The sequence below is a fragment of the Rhinatrema bivittatum genome, chromosome 4 (genome assembly GCF_901001135.1).
Source record: "Rhinatrema bivittatum chromosome 4, aRhiBiv1.1, whole genome shotgun sequence".
Lineage (NCBI taxonomy): Eukaryota > Metazoa > Chordata > Amphibia > Gymnophiona > Rhinatrematidae > Rhinatrema > Rhinatrema bivittatum.
In genome coordinates this window covers 72,156,186-72,172,852 of record NC_042618.1, presented here as the reverse complement: position 1 = coordinate 72,172,852, position 16,667 = coordinate 72,156,186, and the positions used below count along the sequence as shown (strand labels likewise).

At 47.0% G+C, this 16,667-nt stretch overlaps 2 protein-coding genes across 2 annotated transcripts in view; one reads left to right on the top strand and one right to left on the bottom strand.

Moving 5' to 3' along the window:
- Positions 1-8,225, top strand: part of RTRAF (RNA transcription, translation and transport factor) — a 39,612-nt gene extending 31,387 nt beyond the window's left edge. Inside the window, exons 7-8 of the mRNA XM_029598331.1 lie at positions 676-724; positions 7,886-8,225. Of these exons, the coding sequence (XP_029454191.1) occupies positions 676-724; positions 7,886-8,040 (204 nt within the window). The 3' untranslated portion in view covers positions 8,041-8,225. The remainder of the gene's footprint in view (positions 1-675; positions 725-7,885) is intronic.
- A 1,000-nt stretch (positions 8,226-9,225) lies between these two features.
- Positions 9,226-16,667, bottom strand: part of NID2 (nidogen 2) — a 117,240-nt gene continuing 109,798 nt past the window's right edge. Inside the window, exons 20-21 of the mRNA XM_029598330.1 lie at positions 10,328-10,440; positions 9,226-9,414 (exon numbers count right to left, since the gene is read on the bottom strand). Of these exons, the coding sequence (XP_029454190.1) occupies positions 9,404-9,414; positions 10,328-10,440 (124 nt within the window). The 3' untranslated portion in view covers positions 9,226-9,403. The remainder of the gene's footprint in view (positions 9,415-10,327; positions 10,441-16,667) is intronic.

Genomic DNA, 16,667 nt, shown 5'->3' with positions numbered 1-16,667 from the left:
TCTCTTCCACACCCTGGCTCCCCATGTCAGATGATAAAGATACTCAGGGTCCAGCAAGCAGTGCTCTCTTTGGTAGTCCAAGAGCACATGGGTTGCTTTGCATCCATTTCAACCCGGTCTCCCATCACTGACTACTACTTGTCTTCAGTGTCATCACCACAAAGTCCTCCATGCTGAGCAGCATGGAGCAAGCATAACTTCTCTTCCAGCCGCTATAATGATCTCGCTTGTCAGAACGCAATATATTGCAGGTGGGAAGGGAGCCAAGCTCCAGGGCTCAGTGAGTATATTGAGTTCTGCCTAAGAATGTGTTATTTTTAAGTCAGCCTAGATGAGGAAGCTCCAGAGAAATGCCAGGACCCGGGGCTTACAGCATGATCCCAAGGGCCCCAGGAGAGCTAGCAAGGGTTCAGAAGATTAATCCTTGACTGTTCCCTTCTTTTCCACTATTGTGGGGATGAGACATGAGAGAGAACATCAAGGAAACATAAAAGTGCAAGCACTGGCTTCAGGAGCTCAAGCAGGTGGCTGCTACTGGCTCATGATGGATGAAAGCCTAGGCAGGTGTCAACCCTTGTAGCTGATGTCTCATTCTGCATATTACCATTGCCAATGCAAAAATGTCATTTTTAGACTCCTTCAAAAATCAAATGGCCTTTTTTCCTTCTTTTAAAGGGGTTACCAATTGCTTTAGAAAAACATGTCCTTGGTTTTGACACTGGAGGTAAGATTATTTTTATTTAATACATTTATATATCACAAAATTGGTGAAATGCTATGGAAGAGATTCACAAAAAAAAGTTACATAAAAATACATAGTTTGTAGTTGTGCCTTTCTTCAACTTTACTTTCCACAATTCTTTTATGCTAAGATTACATAGAAAGGCTTCTTCCATTGCAGAGAAGGCACTGGCCAGTTTTGCCAAGGCTTTTATGTTCTCTCTTAACCATTCATAGAAATAATGGCAGAAAAAGACCAATCAGCCCATCCAGTCTGCCCAGCAAGCTCCCACATTTTATTTTCCCAAATTTATCTGTTTCACCAACCACCAAGTTCAGGGCCCTTGTTGGTAACAATTTGATTCAAATTTCCTGCCATTGATGCAGAGAGTAATGTTGGAGTTGCATCAAAAGTGAGCATAAAGGCTTAATGGTAGTAACCACCACATCAAGCAAGTTTCCCCGATGCTTGTTTATCCAGACTGCACAGATCAATGCCTTTTTGGATGTTGTCTTAATGTAAATCCTCTTCCACATTTATCCCTGCCGTTGAAGCAGAGAGCAACGCTGTATATGCATTCAAAGTGATGTATCAGGCTTAATTGGTTTAGGGGTAGAAACCGCCGTAACAAGCAAGCTACCCCCATGCTTATTTGTTTGCCCAGATTGTGAAGTTCAGTCCTTGTTGGTTGTTGTCTGAATGCAAATCCTCTCTTCCACATTTCCCCCTGCCGTTGAAGCATTCAGCTTTGTTATGTACACTGTTGAATCTCTTGGCCTTGTTGCTGAGGTTTAGAATTTGTAACACAACCAAGAGCAGAGCTAGTTTAAAAAAAACAAAAAACAGTGGTGCTACTGAAACAGTCATTGACGATTTAAAATGAATTCTGGTTTCCCTGTACGTACCCGGATCAGTCCAGACACCTGGGTTGTGACTCCGCACCAGCAGATGGAGACAGAGCAAAACTCGACGGGCTCCCTACATATAGTAAGGTGCCACCCACAGCCCCTCAGTCTTACTCTGTCTCCAGCAGATGGGGCAGGTCCACCCACAGTCTCTGTACTCTGCGGGGTTTTAGTTAGTTAAAAAAAAAAAAAAAAAAGATAAATAAATAGGATAGAAGAGAGGAAGAACAGGTTTTTTTTTATTTTAGCAGGAGAAGCTCCCGTCGGCGTTGTCTCCCAGGGGGGTTTGGGAAGGTCCTGAGGGGACTATCCCCCCCTGGTTGAGCCCGCTGCTGTGGGTCGCGGACCCAGCCTTGCCAGGCAGCAGTGTCGGGGTGACACCGGGGAGCCCGGTTCACTCACCCCGGTGGAGCGGGAACATCAGCACCTGGACAGCGACAGCGGCTGAGTAGTAAAAAAAAAAAAAAAAAAAAAAGTTTAGCTTGTTTTTTGTTTCGCGCCGGCTCTCCCTTTTCTTCTCGGCAGCTCGTTCGGGAGGGGGGGACCCGTGCTTCGTGTTTCCTGCGGCGATTTTATTTTCTTGCAGTGCCCGCGATGCCGGTCGGCTCGGCCTGCCGCGCGTGCGGGTCGGCGCGCACGCGCGTTTCGCGCGATGGCGTTTGCTCTGGGTGTCTTGCCGGGGGCGAGGGACCGTCGGGGGGAGGTCGTAGCGGCCGTTCCCGCTCGTCCCGTTCGCCGCCGCGCGCCGGGGGTGCTGTTGCTGCTGGCCCTGATCCGTTCCCACTCAGCGCGGGAACGGCGGCCATTTTGGATACAGTGCGAGCGGCCACGAGGAGGGTGTTGGATAATGGCGGCCAGCCGCCTCCGCTCTCTCCTCAGCCGCGGGCCGCGGGGGGGGAACCCCGGGAGGCCCTACAAGCTGAACAGCCATCCTCGGGGGAGGGACCCTCCGACTCGGAGGATTCCTTTTCCGATGATTTTGCTATGTTGTTAAAAAAATTGGCAAAATATAAGAAGTCGCGACGCAGCTCCGGAGGAACTTCAGGTGGCGGAAAGGGACGCCCGCGCTCCAAGAGACGGGCAGGCCGGCCCAGGAGCTCGCCGGGTCCACCTCAGGGGAAGAGACCGGCACGGGGCGTCCCTCAGGAGTCTGACACGGAGTCTACTTCCTCGGATGAGGATCTTTCGGTCTCGGGGGCTGCAGGAGGGCCTGAGGGGCCCGATGACCCGAGCCCTGCACCGCCAGGCGCCGGAAAAGGTACGCTGGCGGGGGAGGGGGATGACCCCAAGGTCGTGCGCTTGTTTAAGAGAGAGGAGCTCTCTCCGCTGATACCAGCGATCCTGGAGGAGATTGGCATTGAAGCTCCACCGGTCGAGGTCCGTCAGACCGCAAATATGGATCCGGTCCTCCTCGGCCTCGCAGGACCTGCAGTGGCGTTCCCGTTTCATTTCTCGGCCTCTGACATACTGTTCCGGGAGTGGGATACCCCGGAATTGGGACTTAAAGTGTCCAAGGCCATGGACAAGTTGTATCCTCTGCCGGAGGACGTTCTCGAATTACTGCGCCTCCCTCGTGTAGATGCGGCGGTGTCAGCGGTCACCAAGAGATCCACCATCCCTGTCACGGGGGCCACGGCGCTTCGAGACATCCAGGATCGGAAGCTCGAGGTGCAACTTAAAAAAGTTTTCGAAGTGTCCGCTCTGGGAGCCCGAGCGGCTATCTGCAGTAACTTTGCGTTACGGGCGGGCCTTCGGTGGGCCCAGAACTTGCAAGCAAATGCTGGTCTGTCCGAAGGGGAAGCCTCACAGGCGGATCACTTGGAGGCGGTGATAGCCTACAGTGCGGATGCAATGCATGATTTGCTGAGAACTTCGGCCAGGGCTATGGTGTCGGCGGTCTCTGCTCGCCGTCTCCTCTGGCTCCGTAACTGGTCTGCGGATGGTACGTCAAAGGCGCATTTGGGATCCTTACCCTTTAAAGGGAAGTTGCTGTTTGGCAAACAACTGGATGATCTCATGCAGTTCCTCAGCGAGAATAAGGCTTTCAAACTGCCGGAAGACAGACCGCGGTCGCGATCTAACTTCTCGGCCAGGAACAGGTTCCGGTCTAACCGACGTCAGAGGCCGCAGCGATCCGGGACGGGCCCGTCCTACCGAGCCAGTTCGTCCAGATCCTCCTGGTCCCAGTCCTTTCGAGGGAAGAAGTTCAACCGGTCGGGGGGACCCTCGGCGGGATCGGGGTCCAAGTCGACACAATGAAACGAGACTGGTTCATTCCCCGCATCCGCCTCTGGACGCCGTCCCAATCGTGGGGGCGAGGCTGGGGCAGTTTTACGGGGAATGGACCAAGATAACCTCAGACCAGTGGGTCCTCGGAGTCATAAAACACGGTTACGCGTTAGATTTTGCACGCCTGCCGTGGGACAAGTTTCTCGTCTCTCCCTGCAAGGCGGTCGCCAAGCGCGCAGCCGTACGAGTGACCCTTCGGCGCCTGGAAGGTCTGGGCGCCATTGTTCCAGTGCCACCAAGTCAAAGAGGCGTAGGAAGATACTCCATTTACTTCGTGGTTCCCAAGAAGGACGGCGCTTTTCGACCAATTCTCGACCTGAAAGGGGTCAACAAGTGTCTGCGTGTTCCCAGTTTCAAGATGGAGACGATCCGCTCAGTGGTGGCGGCGGTTCGTCCCGGCGAGTTTCTGGCGTCCCTGGATCTCACAGAGGCGTACTTACACATCGGAATTCAGCCGGACCATCACAGGTACCTGCGGTTCTGCATCCTCGGCAGGCATTACCAGTTCCGGGCCCTTCCTTTCGGCCTGGCCACGGCGCCACGCACTTTCACCAAGGTGATGGTGGTGGTAGCGGCCCAGCTCCGGAGGGAGGGGCTCCTGGTTCACCCATACTTGGACGATTGGCTCATCCGGGCCAAATCCGAAGCGGGGTGCAGAGCGGCGATTGCCAGGGTCCTACAGCTCTTGCAGTCGCTGGGCTGGGTAGTCAACCTGGCCAAGAGTCATCTGGAGCCTACCCAGAGGTTGGAGTATCTGGGGGCCTTGTTCGACACGGAGAGTGCTCGAGTGTCGCTCACTCAGGAGAGAGTGGTAAAGCTCCAGGGACAGGTGAAACGCCTTCTGTCCCTACGATGTCCGCTAGTGCGCGATTACTTGATGGTGTTGGGTTCCATGGCGTCCACGCTAGCTTTGGTTCCCTGGGCTTTCGCCCATCTACGGCCGTTACAATCAGCCTTACTTTCCCGCTGGAAGCCGGTATCGGAGGAATTTCTCCTGCCCCTGCCCCTCACGGATCGCGCCCGGGCCAGCATGCAGTGGTGGCTCTGTCCGGGGCACCTGACGTGTGGTGTCTCGCTCCTCATGCCCACCTGGTCGGTGGTCACGACGGACGCCAGCCTCTCTGGTTGGGGGGCGGTCTGTGGGGGGCACTCGGTGCAGGGCCGGTGGTCCAGTCGGCAGTCCCGGTGGTCCATCAACCGGTTGGAGACCCGGGCGGTGGCCTTGGCTTTGCGGGCCTTCCTCCCATTGCTTCGGGGTCAGGCAGTCCGGGTCTTGTCGGACAACGCGACCACGGTGGCCTATATCAATCGCCAAGGAGGAACGAAGAGCCAGCAAGTGGCGGTGGAGGCGAGTCAGCTGATGGACTGGGCGGAGCGCCATCTCAGCAGTCTGGCAGCGTCCCACATCGCCGGCGTGGACAACATACAGGCGGACTTCCTCAGCAGGCATCGCCTGGATCCAGGGGAATGGGAGCTACCGGCGGTAGCGTTTCGTCTGATCTGTGCCAGGTGGGGCCGACCCCGCCTGGACTTGATGGCTACCGTGCAGAACGCAAAGGCTCCGCGGTTCTTCAGCCGACGGAGAGAGCGGGGAGCCGAGGGGGTCGATGCGCTGGTCCTCCCTTGGCCCGTGGACGTACTGCTCTATGTCTTCCCGCCGTGGCCCCTAATCGGAAGGGTGTTACGGCGAATAGAGTTGCATCCGGGACCGGTGATCTTGGTGGCGCCGGAGTGGCCCAGACGGCCGTGGTTCGCGGATCTCGTTCAGCTCGCGGCGGAGCCACCCCTTCGGTTTCACGGGGTCGCCGGCATTCTTCGTCAGGGACCCGTCTGTTTGGAGGATGCGGCTCACTTTTGTCTCGCGGCTTGGCTTTTGAGAGGGCGCGCTTGAGGACTAAAGGGTACTCCGAGGCGGTGATCACTACGTTGTTGAGAGCTCGAAAACAGTCTACCTCTTTAACCTACATGCGGGTCTGGACGGTTTTTGAGGACTGGTGTGGTTCTCACGAGGTTAACCCCATTCGACCTGCAGTGCCTGAGGTTCTAGCATTTCTTCAAGAGGGCCTCTCGAAGGGGCTGTCTTGGAGTACTTTAAAGGTTCAGATTGCGGCCCTTGGGTGTCTTCGTGGGAAGGTCCAAGGGGTGTCCCTGGCTTGCCACCCGGATGTAACGCGTTTCCTTCGGGGGGCTAAACATCTGCGTCCGCCGGTGCGAAATCCGTGTCCGTCTTGGAATTTGAATTATGTGCTTTCAGCTCTTTGTGGTGCACCGTTCGAGCCGATCAAGCGGGCGACGCTGAAAGATCTGACCTTGAAGACTGTGTTTCTAGTCGCTATCACTTCCGCTCGTCGCGTCTCGGAGCTACAGGCCCTGTCTTGTCGGGAACCGTTTTTGCGGTTTACGGAAGCAGGGGTGTCTCTGAGGACGGTTCCGTCCTTTTTGCCCAAAGTGGTATCTTCGTTCCACTTGAATCAGTCTGTGGATCTCCCGGGGTTTTCGACCGTGGATCCGACAGACAAGGGGTCTAAGGACTTACGAAAACTTGATGTGCGTAGGATTCTACTTCGGTATCTGGAGGTTACGAATCCTTTCCGGATCTCTGACCACCTGTTTGTGCTCTGCTCGGGGGGTCGCAGGGGGTCCGCGGCGTCGCGGGCCACTATTGCGCGTTGGCTCAAAGAGGCGATTGGCTCAGCGTATCTGCTGCATGGCAAGCTGGCACCTCAGGGGCTTCGCGCTCACTCGACTCGGGCGCAAGCCACGTCTTGGGCAGAGGTCTCTCAGGTGTCCACGCAGGAGATCTGTAGGGCAGCGACTTGGAAGTCGTTGCATTCTTTTACCAGACATTATAGACTGGATGTGCAGGCAGCGGAATCTCGGGGGTTTGGGGCGAGTGTTCTCCGAGCGGGACTCTCTGCTTCCCGCCCTTGAGGTTTGGCTCTGGTACATCCCAGGTGTCTGGACTGATCCGGGTACGTACAGGGAAATGAAAATTAGTTCTTACCTGATAATTTTCGTTCCTGTAGTACCACGGATCAGTCCAGGCTCCCACCCGTCTGTGTGTGTTCTTGTTGCTGAGAAATAGAGGGAGAGTCCGCTCGTTTCACTGGAGTATTGTTGACTCCCCTTTGGAGTCCCTGTTTCCTCTTTCGGAACTGGCCGTTGTGTTTTGTTGCTGGTTCTGATGTTTCCGATTCCAGCCGGAGTGCTGTGTTGAATCGGTGGATTTTGTTTTTTCTAGTTAGTTAGTCGGACTTTTTGATCTTGCTTTGACAGGACGTTCGACTGAGGGGCTGTGGGTGGCACCTTACTATATGTAGGGAGCCCGTCGAGTTTTGCTCTGTCTCCATCTGCTGGTGCGGAGTCACAACCCAGGTGTCTGGACTGATCCGTGGTACTACAGGAACGAAAATTATCAGGTAAGAACTAATTTTCATTTACTGAAGGCTGTAGTTTTTGGAGTCGGATAAAATAATCATAACCACGTTTTGCATCGCAATAGCAACTAAAAGCATAAGAGTTCTCTCCAATGAACAATCCTCATGAACGGTCTGTACCCCTTCATATTCGGTGTCCCACCCTCCCTCCACCACACAGAGACCAAGAGACACACATACTCCCCTTAAGCTGCGGTGTCCAGGAAAACAACCTAGTAGACCCCTAATCCAGAATAGCCGATAAACCACTCCCCAATGGATTATATCTGCCATTATACTTGATTGTAAACCTGTGTATACATTCTCTTAAGCAAAACCTGTGCATTGAGTGTTCGGTTCAGGAATTGAACTCTGATCTTCTGCACGGCAGGCCATGTTAAGGGTACCTTCTTTTTTTTAAGTTGGACAAGGTGTTATAAGGTCCACCTGTGACTTGTACAATGCAAGGTATCCTGGTGCTCTATTAATTTTCAATTTAAAAAAATGACTTTTTTATAATTCTGGGTTTTTTGTTTTTTTTTTTTAATATTTAGATGCAGCTCTGAATGAAGCTGCCAGAATTCTGCGCTTGCTGCATATAGAAGAGCTGAGGGACCTACAAACGAAGATCAATGAAGCTATAGTAGCTGTTCAGGCAATAATTGCTGACCCCAAAACAGACTACCGGCTTGGAAAAGTTGGAAGATGAATAGTACGGAATTTCTGTCTGCTTGTGGGTCCCGTGCTGCAAATGTGAACTTTGTATAGTACCAGCATGCATTGTGGAAGCTTGGGGTACAGATTTAAAGACACACCATAACTTGTGGCTGTGATGGTTGTAGTGAATTTCTGCAGTTTAATAAATGTGGAACGTGTATGCTGGTGGTGTTTAGATACTTGTGTAAACGCTGTCTATTTTTTTAAATGGCAGAAAACACTCTTATTCCATGACTGAGATAGCAGCATTAGGATTCAACTACTTTCTTTGTAAAATTTAAAAATTGCAAAAAAAAAAAAAAAAAGTTAGGTTTCTCAGAAGTGAGGTCTGGTGGGTTATATAACTTCCTGAAGTCAGTAGAGCCATACCAGCTTCATTAGCTATACTTGGATGCTGCACAATCTGTAGATGGCACCCCTTCCCCTCAATACTGTGCCTCGTAAGTTCAAGGGTAAGGCAGAGCTCTTCAAGCCTAGAACAACCTCTGTTTTGCCCTCCTACTTCCAGCCAGAACTTTTCATTACTCTGCTATCCTGATTCTTGGCGTCAGACTTGTATAATCTGGAATATATTCCTGTAGGAGAGAGACCAGTATACCTTCAGTGCGCCTGTCTTGCTGCAGGTTACTTTAAATGAAATAGATTCCATTATTCAGCACGTCCCTATTTAAAACGTTTTAACATTTTATTGAAATGTTTTTGGGTAATGGAGGTTACAGCTCAGGCAAGCATTCAGGAACACATTTTCTACAGCAACTGGCTCTAGTGAGACACATTACAAAAAAAAAAAAGTTAGAGTGTAGCACCTTATTTCTAGTATAAATACTAAAAAATGCATTCAGGGAGAAATAAAATAGCCTCTTTAACAATTTTTCACAGCAATATCAATGCACTACACTAACCCCTTAATGTTCCTCTTGTATTTTCTCAAAGCACCTTTTTGATGCAGCCCATACTGATCACTGACTGTTTCCTACATGGCTCTGCACAACTCTAACCCTAGCAGAATCTGTTTCACTGTGTAATGACACACATTCTGTGAGATGTGAAAAGTTGCCTAAACAAGTGAACTTATGGCTGGGCTGCACTGCTAATGGCTGACGTATTCATGTTTAAAACAAAAAAACACCCACAGTAGTAAAAAATAAAAAAATTGAGGTAAAAAGTCCTTGAAAAATAGTTTAGTAACGTATTTATGTAGATCATGTTTGGCATTCAGTAAGTATTCATGGCCTTTGTTCCTTTCTTCACCCTGTGCTCTGTGGAATGACAGGGACCAGGGCCGTCCAACAAATAGGCCGGCAGCCATTTTTTGTCTCTTGTGGTTTTGGTTTCTCAAGTTTAACGTCAGTTGGCTACTTTTTTCCTAAAAGTAAAGGAAAAACAGATTCCATCTTTAATTTAAAAAATAAATAAATTTTTATACAACTGACAGTTGAAGTCTGATGGACATAGAAACTGAATATTCCTTTCCCAATGTCTGTGTCAGTTCAGGGCTTTAATAGGGGTCGAGCATAGTGGGGGCAATTTTTAGAGGATTATCTGTGGGTAAAGCAGTGTTTACCCCTAGCAAAGGGCCCCTCTTTTTAAAAATTTCACTATGAGGGAGAAAAAAGGGATGGTGTTAGGGACCAGCGAAAGTGTGCATGGATTTTATTTTGAAAATGCCATACTTGCTTTCCACCACTTTGCACCTTCAATTTATGCAGAGGTAAAGATTGCCCAGTGTGGATTTTCAAAGGCAAAATATCAATGACTTAGCCAGAACAAATATTTTAGCAGAGCCAGAGATTTAAAAGGTGGGCATTAAGCCTAAAATACTCGGGGTACAGATGTGAGAGGAGGCCTCCCCTTCCTTTAGTCCTCTTCCTACATTGCTATGGCCCTTTCATGCCTCCAGTTCCACCGGTCCCCCCCCCCCGCCCCTTTCTCCGGCTTTCTCTTGCCTACCTATCCCTTAGCATTTTGGCTGGTGCAGAGCCACTGTCTGCATGCTAGCAGGCCCTGCTGTGATCCACCTCTCACACGGGTTTCCTTGGATATAAGGCCACTGCAAGCTTTGGCATGCGCTGAAAAATGTCAGCAGTGGTGGCCTGGCTGGTGCCTCATTTTACCTTCAGGGTGGACTTTTCGTCCAAAGTGGCTAAGTCCTGAATCAGTAGTAGTGGAGTTTTGCTTTAAAAAATAAACACTTGCAGGACTACCTTCCTCACATTCTCTCAAAATTGTGCTCCTGTGACGTAATTTTTGTCTCTACTGGATGCTCGGTGGTACCTCACCTGAAAGGCAGTATGGGTGAACTACGGTTATTCCATATAGATGTGACCGCTGTTCTGGAAGATACTCATCTGTAATGCGGCCAGTCTCCTTATTCACCACTATAACACCATCCCTGGCAAGAGACACAACAGTTCATATGTTCATTACCTCCACAACAACAAAAATCGAGCTTACAATGAAAATTGTTTACAGTAATGGGTAAATATAACACTAATGCTAAATGTTCATTGTGTTAGCAATGGAAACAATTATAATTACTACCTGCAGATTGATGTCACAAATGTATTAGTACCTCATGGTTGACCCATCTTAGAAAAACTAATCCACGCTTCTTGGATTTCAGACTTTTGGCCCTTGTTGTGTTTTTGCATTAGCTATAAGTGGCAGCACCTTTATGGTGGATGGTTGAAGGTGCCAGTTCCTAGGACAATAGTAGGAGCATTCATAGCACAGAGCCTGTCCCATTTCTACAAAGCTGTGCATCCTGCTGCATGCCACCTTGTCACTGATAAGGACGGCTATTCACCAGGGATTTGCACTGAACTTTTTTTTTTTTTTTACTCTTCCTGGTTGTTTGCTGTGATTCATTAATTCAAAATGAAATTAAAAAAACACAAAACCCCTAAGGAAAATGTAGAAAAAATGGAATCAAAGTTAATAAAACACTTGTTTAAAAAAAAAAGTCACAGAATGCCACAGCACAACCCTAATACCTACACAGCCTAACCCTGTGACCCCCTCAGCAAGTCCTGCCAAGCACTGCCCAGGCCCGCCTGCACCCGAGTACGTGCTACACTGGCAATTTCCCACCCAACTGGCTTTCTGCTTGCCTCTAGGTCGTTGTCTGGTCCAAAGCAGCAGTAACAGAGGTCACGTCCATCCATAATGAATTATAGTCTTTGAAACCACTAGGCGTGGATTTCGTCGATTTTAGACATGCTGTGAAGAAAATTTTTTTTTAAATAGCACTGAAAGTACTGATTTGGGGGGGGGGGGGGGCTGCAGAGGCAACTAAATAATTGAAAAATTATTATTAAGGATATTAACAAAAGAAAGTACACATCCCGTGCTGAAGCTCAGACATAAAAAGACAGAGGGGGCTCACAAGGAAACTCGCATGGGAATTCCCGCATATGTTCAGTAGACCAAACGCTCTATGAGCTGGGAGAAGGATCTATCCATTCTATGCTGTTGGATGATGTTACCCACCTGTCGTGGCTAATTCAACCCTGCTTTGATAGGCAGGCATCACAAGTAGAAAAAAAAAGAAAGTGATTATGCATCTGTAAAAGTCGTCTGTGAGATCTTACCTGGAGGCTAAACCTTCCAAAGGGTACAGAGTAGAGGCAGTCTAGAGGAGAAATAACAAAATGCCCTGTGAAACTTAAAGGAACTTCATGTGTACACTAGAGAGAAGGGAGAGATGCTAGAACCACTCAATTACTTCAAATATTTAAGGAATGCAGAGGAAGTAAACTGATTTTTTTTTTTTTATATTAGAAAGGAAGTTCTAAAACAAAAAGGTCACACTCTGGAGTTCCAAGCAGGTAGACTCAGGAGTAACATCAAAATATTTCTTCATGTAAAAGGGACTGGATGCATGGCATGGTCTTCTAGTGGAGATGGTAGAAACAAACACAGTAACAGAATTCAGGCAGCAGGGGATAATCTCAGAGGATCCCCTAGTTGCAAATAAGTGAAGGGAAAGCCAGAGATCAACTGGGGACTATGGCACTGCACTAGAAGGTAAACTGGGCAGATTAGATGGGCCTTGTATGTTTCTATGAGCCCTGGTGCTGGCTGAAATTAACACCAGCCAAAGGTTGGTGTTTTTACTTTATTTTGTGGGAGTAACTGTCTCTCTTCTGTGCATCACTCCCCACTGGTCAAATGTAAACAGACCACATAAAGGAGCACATATAGCATATATAAACTGTATAAGAATTGCAGTGCTACTGGTCTTCCAGCCTCTTGCATCTGAAATGCTTCTTTCTCACTGCAGATACATTGTGGGCTCATAGAAACATACAAGGCCCATCTAATCTGCCCAGTTTACCTCCTAGTGCAGTGCCATAGACCCCAGTTGATCTCTGGCTTTCCCTTCACTTATTTGCAACTAAGGGATCCGCTGAGATTATCCACTGCTGCCTGAATTCTGTTACTGTTTGTCTCTACCATCTCCACTAGAAGACCAGGCCATGCATCCAGTCCCTTTTACATGAAGAAATATTTTATGTTGTTACTCCTGAGTCTACCTGCTTGGAACTCCAGAGTGTGACCTTTTTGTTTTAGAACTTCCTTTCTAATAAAAAAAAATCAGTTTACTTCCTCTGCATTCCTTAAATATTTGAAGTAACTGAATGGTTCTAGCATCTCTCCCTTCTCTCTAGTGTACACATGAAGGTCCTTTAAGTTTCACAGGGCATTTTATTATTTCTCCTCTAGACTGCCTCTACTCTGTACCCTTTGGAAGGTTTAGCCTCCAGGTAAGATCTCACAGACGACTTTTACAGATGCATAATCACTTTCTTTTTTTTTTCTACTTGTGATGCCTATCGAAAAGCAGGGTTGAATTGGCCACGACAGGTGGGTAACATCATCCAACAGCAAAGAATGGATAGATCCTTCTCCCAGCTCATAGAGCATTTGCTCTACTGAACATATGCGGGAATTCTCATGTGTTTCCTTGTGAGCCCCCTCTGTCTTTTTATGTCTGAGCTTCAGCAAGGGATGTGTACTTTTTTCTTTTGTTAATATCTGTAATAATAATTTTTCAATTATGTTGCCTCTGCAAACCCCCGCCCCCAATCAGTACTTTCACAGTACTATTTAAAAAAAAAAAAATTCACAGAATGTCTAAAATCGACGAAATCCACGCTAAGTGGTTTCAAAGACTATAATTCATTATAGATGGACATCACCTCTGTTACCGCTGCTTTGGACCAGACAACAACCAGACAAATTGCTATCACTGTGGCCACATGTCTCTGCAGTCACAGAAGCCCAGGATGTAGAAAATGGAGAAGCACTGTAATAATATAAATCCTGTGAAATGTACAAGTGGGGAAATGAGTGAGAACTCAGTGACCTCCTATGTTGTGCCCAAAGGCTACAAGCTTTCAGTGGCAAGGGCCTTTTTTAATCATTGGTCACTGTGAGCTATTTTTTTTTTTTTAGGAATGCTTCCGTGTCTGAAGCTGTACCATCTGTAGCCTTTAGGCACAACATAGGAGGTCACTTTTGAGTTCTCACTCATTTCCCCACTTATACATTTCACAGGATTTATATTATTACAGTACTTATTTCCTGTTGCTTGTGGATTCTATAATTTTTGTATTGAAAATGGAGAATCTGCATAAAACTCTAAGGCGCTGCAGTAGATCCTCTCCTCCTGGAGTGGGATTCTTCATGTTTGGGTGTAGAGTTGTCGTACACAAAAGAAGAGCTTATTTTTCTATAATTTATTTTTTCAACATTTTATTTATGCAACCACATTTAACAGCTATCTAGACAATTAAAATCTAACTCAAACACACCCCTCATACATTCAACACACATTTCACATAAAACCAAATAAGTACACATTTCAGACTTACTGTAATTCTTATTTCTATAAACATGACTTTTTCGAATCCGTGGGAGAACATCAGTTCCGGGTAGACATGATGGATTAATATTTGGAGACCTGAATAAATATGAAATCTATGAAGACTGTGAATTATTTGTAATGCCTACATTTAAAAAAATTTTCTCCATACTTTTTGGAGGTATTTGTATGGTGCAGGTATTTATGGATACCCGATGATGGATTAAGATTTGTACATCTGAATACATGAAAATTGTGAAGGCAATGAATTGTCCGTTACTCTCTTTTGCATGCTTCCATTAGTACTTTGTGGAGGAACTCGTACGGTGTACGCATTTATGGATACCCGAATTAGGGTGAAACAATTCGCTGTTTGAAGAATTTGATAATTAAGGATATCTATGTTTCCTCCTCCTGTTTACAGCAGTTGAAGGGGTTTCAATGATGAAAGAAGGTGTATGATCAACTTGATTATGTTGAAGTTATCCCACTACTGAAGATTTCTATAATTGAAGATCATTCTATTTTGAGTTAGTCCCTGAGGAAGCCCTTAGGATAGTAGGGTGAAACAAAGATCTTTGTCGGACTTGTCTTTTGAAAATCATTTCTTTTATATTAAAAAAAAAATCATGTTTATTGGATAAATTCAATACAGGATTTGTTTTATGGATGACTTATTTGAATTAATAACGAATTAACAACCAATATTGTTATAGAAATTTATAAGAATTACAATAAGTCTGAAATGTGTACTTATTTGGTTTTATGTGAAATGTGTGTTGCATGTATGAGGGGCTGTGTGTGAGTTAGATTTTAATTGTCTAGATAGCTGTTAAATATGTGGTTGCATAAATAAAATGTTGAAAAAATAAATTATAGAAAAATAAGCTCTTCTTTTGTGTGCAACTTACCTATAGTGTTAAAGAAGATTTTGTGATTTCTACCCTTTGTGTTGTTATACCGATGGGTGTAGAGTTGAGCAGGAGCTCCTCAAAGAAGTTTCCCCCTTCAGTGGAACAAGCCAAGTCTTCATGATCAAGCAACCAGAAACAGGGTGATGCTAAGGAGAAGGAATGCTCTTCGGAGCCCATGGTGCACCCAGCGCTGAAAAAGCATTGCGCCTTTGCACTGTTGATGCAACAGATGCACTATCCTCCAGTGCATTCAGCCCCACTGATGTGAGCACATAGGACGTTGTCGATGCACAAGACCTCGATGCATTCAATGCATAGGGCCCTGGAACATGCAATGCATTGAGCTCTGAAGCCAGTAATACTTCAAACTGTTGTGGTGGCAATACCGAATGACGGTATACAAAACATGTTAAATAAATAAACATTGGAACAGACTGCTCCATCATTAACGCATCAGGCCACAGTGCTTCTGGTGCAATTGTTCACTACCTTACCAGGGACACCGATGCAGAGAGAAATACTGTCAGGGGCAGAAGGAGATACAATATACTTAACCCACTAATCTCCAGAATTATGTCACCATTAAGATTATTGGAGTAAGGCTTTTGTTTAGATACACCAGATCCCATTTGTTCCTTAGTATACTTGATTCCTAATCGGCCCTTGGTACAAATTTTGCAAAGTGCAAAGAGATTCTATCCTAGTATCTGAAAAGGATGTTCCACCTCCAATGCCTGGCCAAAGGGTGCAAACTCTGCCCTTGGAACAAGTGGCAGAGTTGAAGAAGACTCTTTACCTCTCTGGCAACTAAGGATAAAGAGGTTACTCTCCAACCTCCCCTTTCCAAAATATCAGATTTACTCCCACAAGAAGGAGTCCCAGTTTCCCCAGATCGAGCAGGTACTCCATCAGCTCCCCTGTGAGCTGGTTCTAGTTCCCAACATTCAATTACAAAGGAGTCCAGCTAGTCAAAGAATGTACACCAGGAGTACACCTCTCCAAGATGACGAAGGAACTTGCCTCATATGCCATCTTATTCAATCAACTTACAAAGCGTTTTGATAGTCCGCTTTTCATCAGCTTCGATCAGAGCATATCGCATGGTTTGGTTGTGAGAATAGCTTGAGGGACATAATAAATTAGCAGACATCTGTCTGGGAGATCACCTTTTTGGAGAAAAACTTAGAGAGATGGTTACTCAAATCAAAGAGCAACACATGGTAGTCCAGACCCTCTCAACAGGCTTAGAGCAACAGTTCTAGCAGCCTAACTATACTTTTAAAAGGCTGTACTTCCCAAAATGCCCCTTTTGGCAATTTCAGAGGTACCAGATCTCGCCTCTCTTCAACAGCAGCAACTTCTGACTTGAAGTAGAATACCTTCAACCAAAAATGGTACAATAGGTCCAACCTAAGCCTGGCCCAAGACCAGCTTCTAAACCCAACAATCGTTCTCCCTGGTAGGGGGGAGAATACAGTTCTACCTGGAGGAATGGCACAAGATTATCAAAGATCGCTGGGTTGTCAAAATTTTAGAGTCTGCATACTACCTATATTTTTCCCAGCTTCCCACATTTCCTCATTGCTCAGCCTTCAGTCCAGATCCATCTCACGTAGCGTAATTCCGCCTGGAGGTGGAGTTGCTCCTCCTTCAGCAAGTGATAGAACCTGTCCCACTTCATCAAAGTGGCGAGGGTGCTACTCCTGCTTTCTTATCCCCAAGAAAATCGGGTGATTGAGGCGTAGACTGGATTTAAGAAATCTGAACAAGAATCTGCGTCAGGAGAAATTCAAAATGAACTAATTCTCCCCTGCATCCAGAAGGGGGAGTGGATGTGTG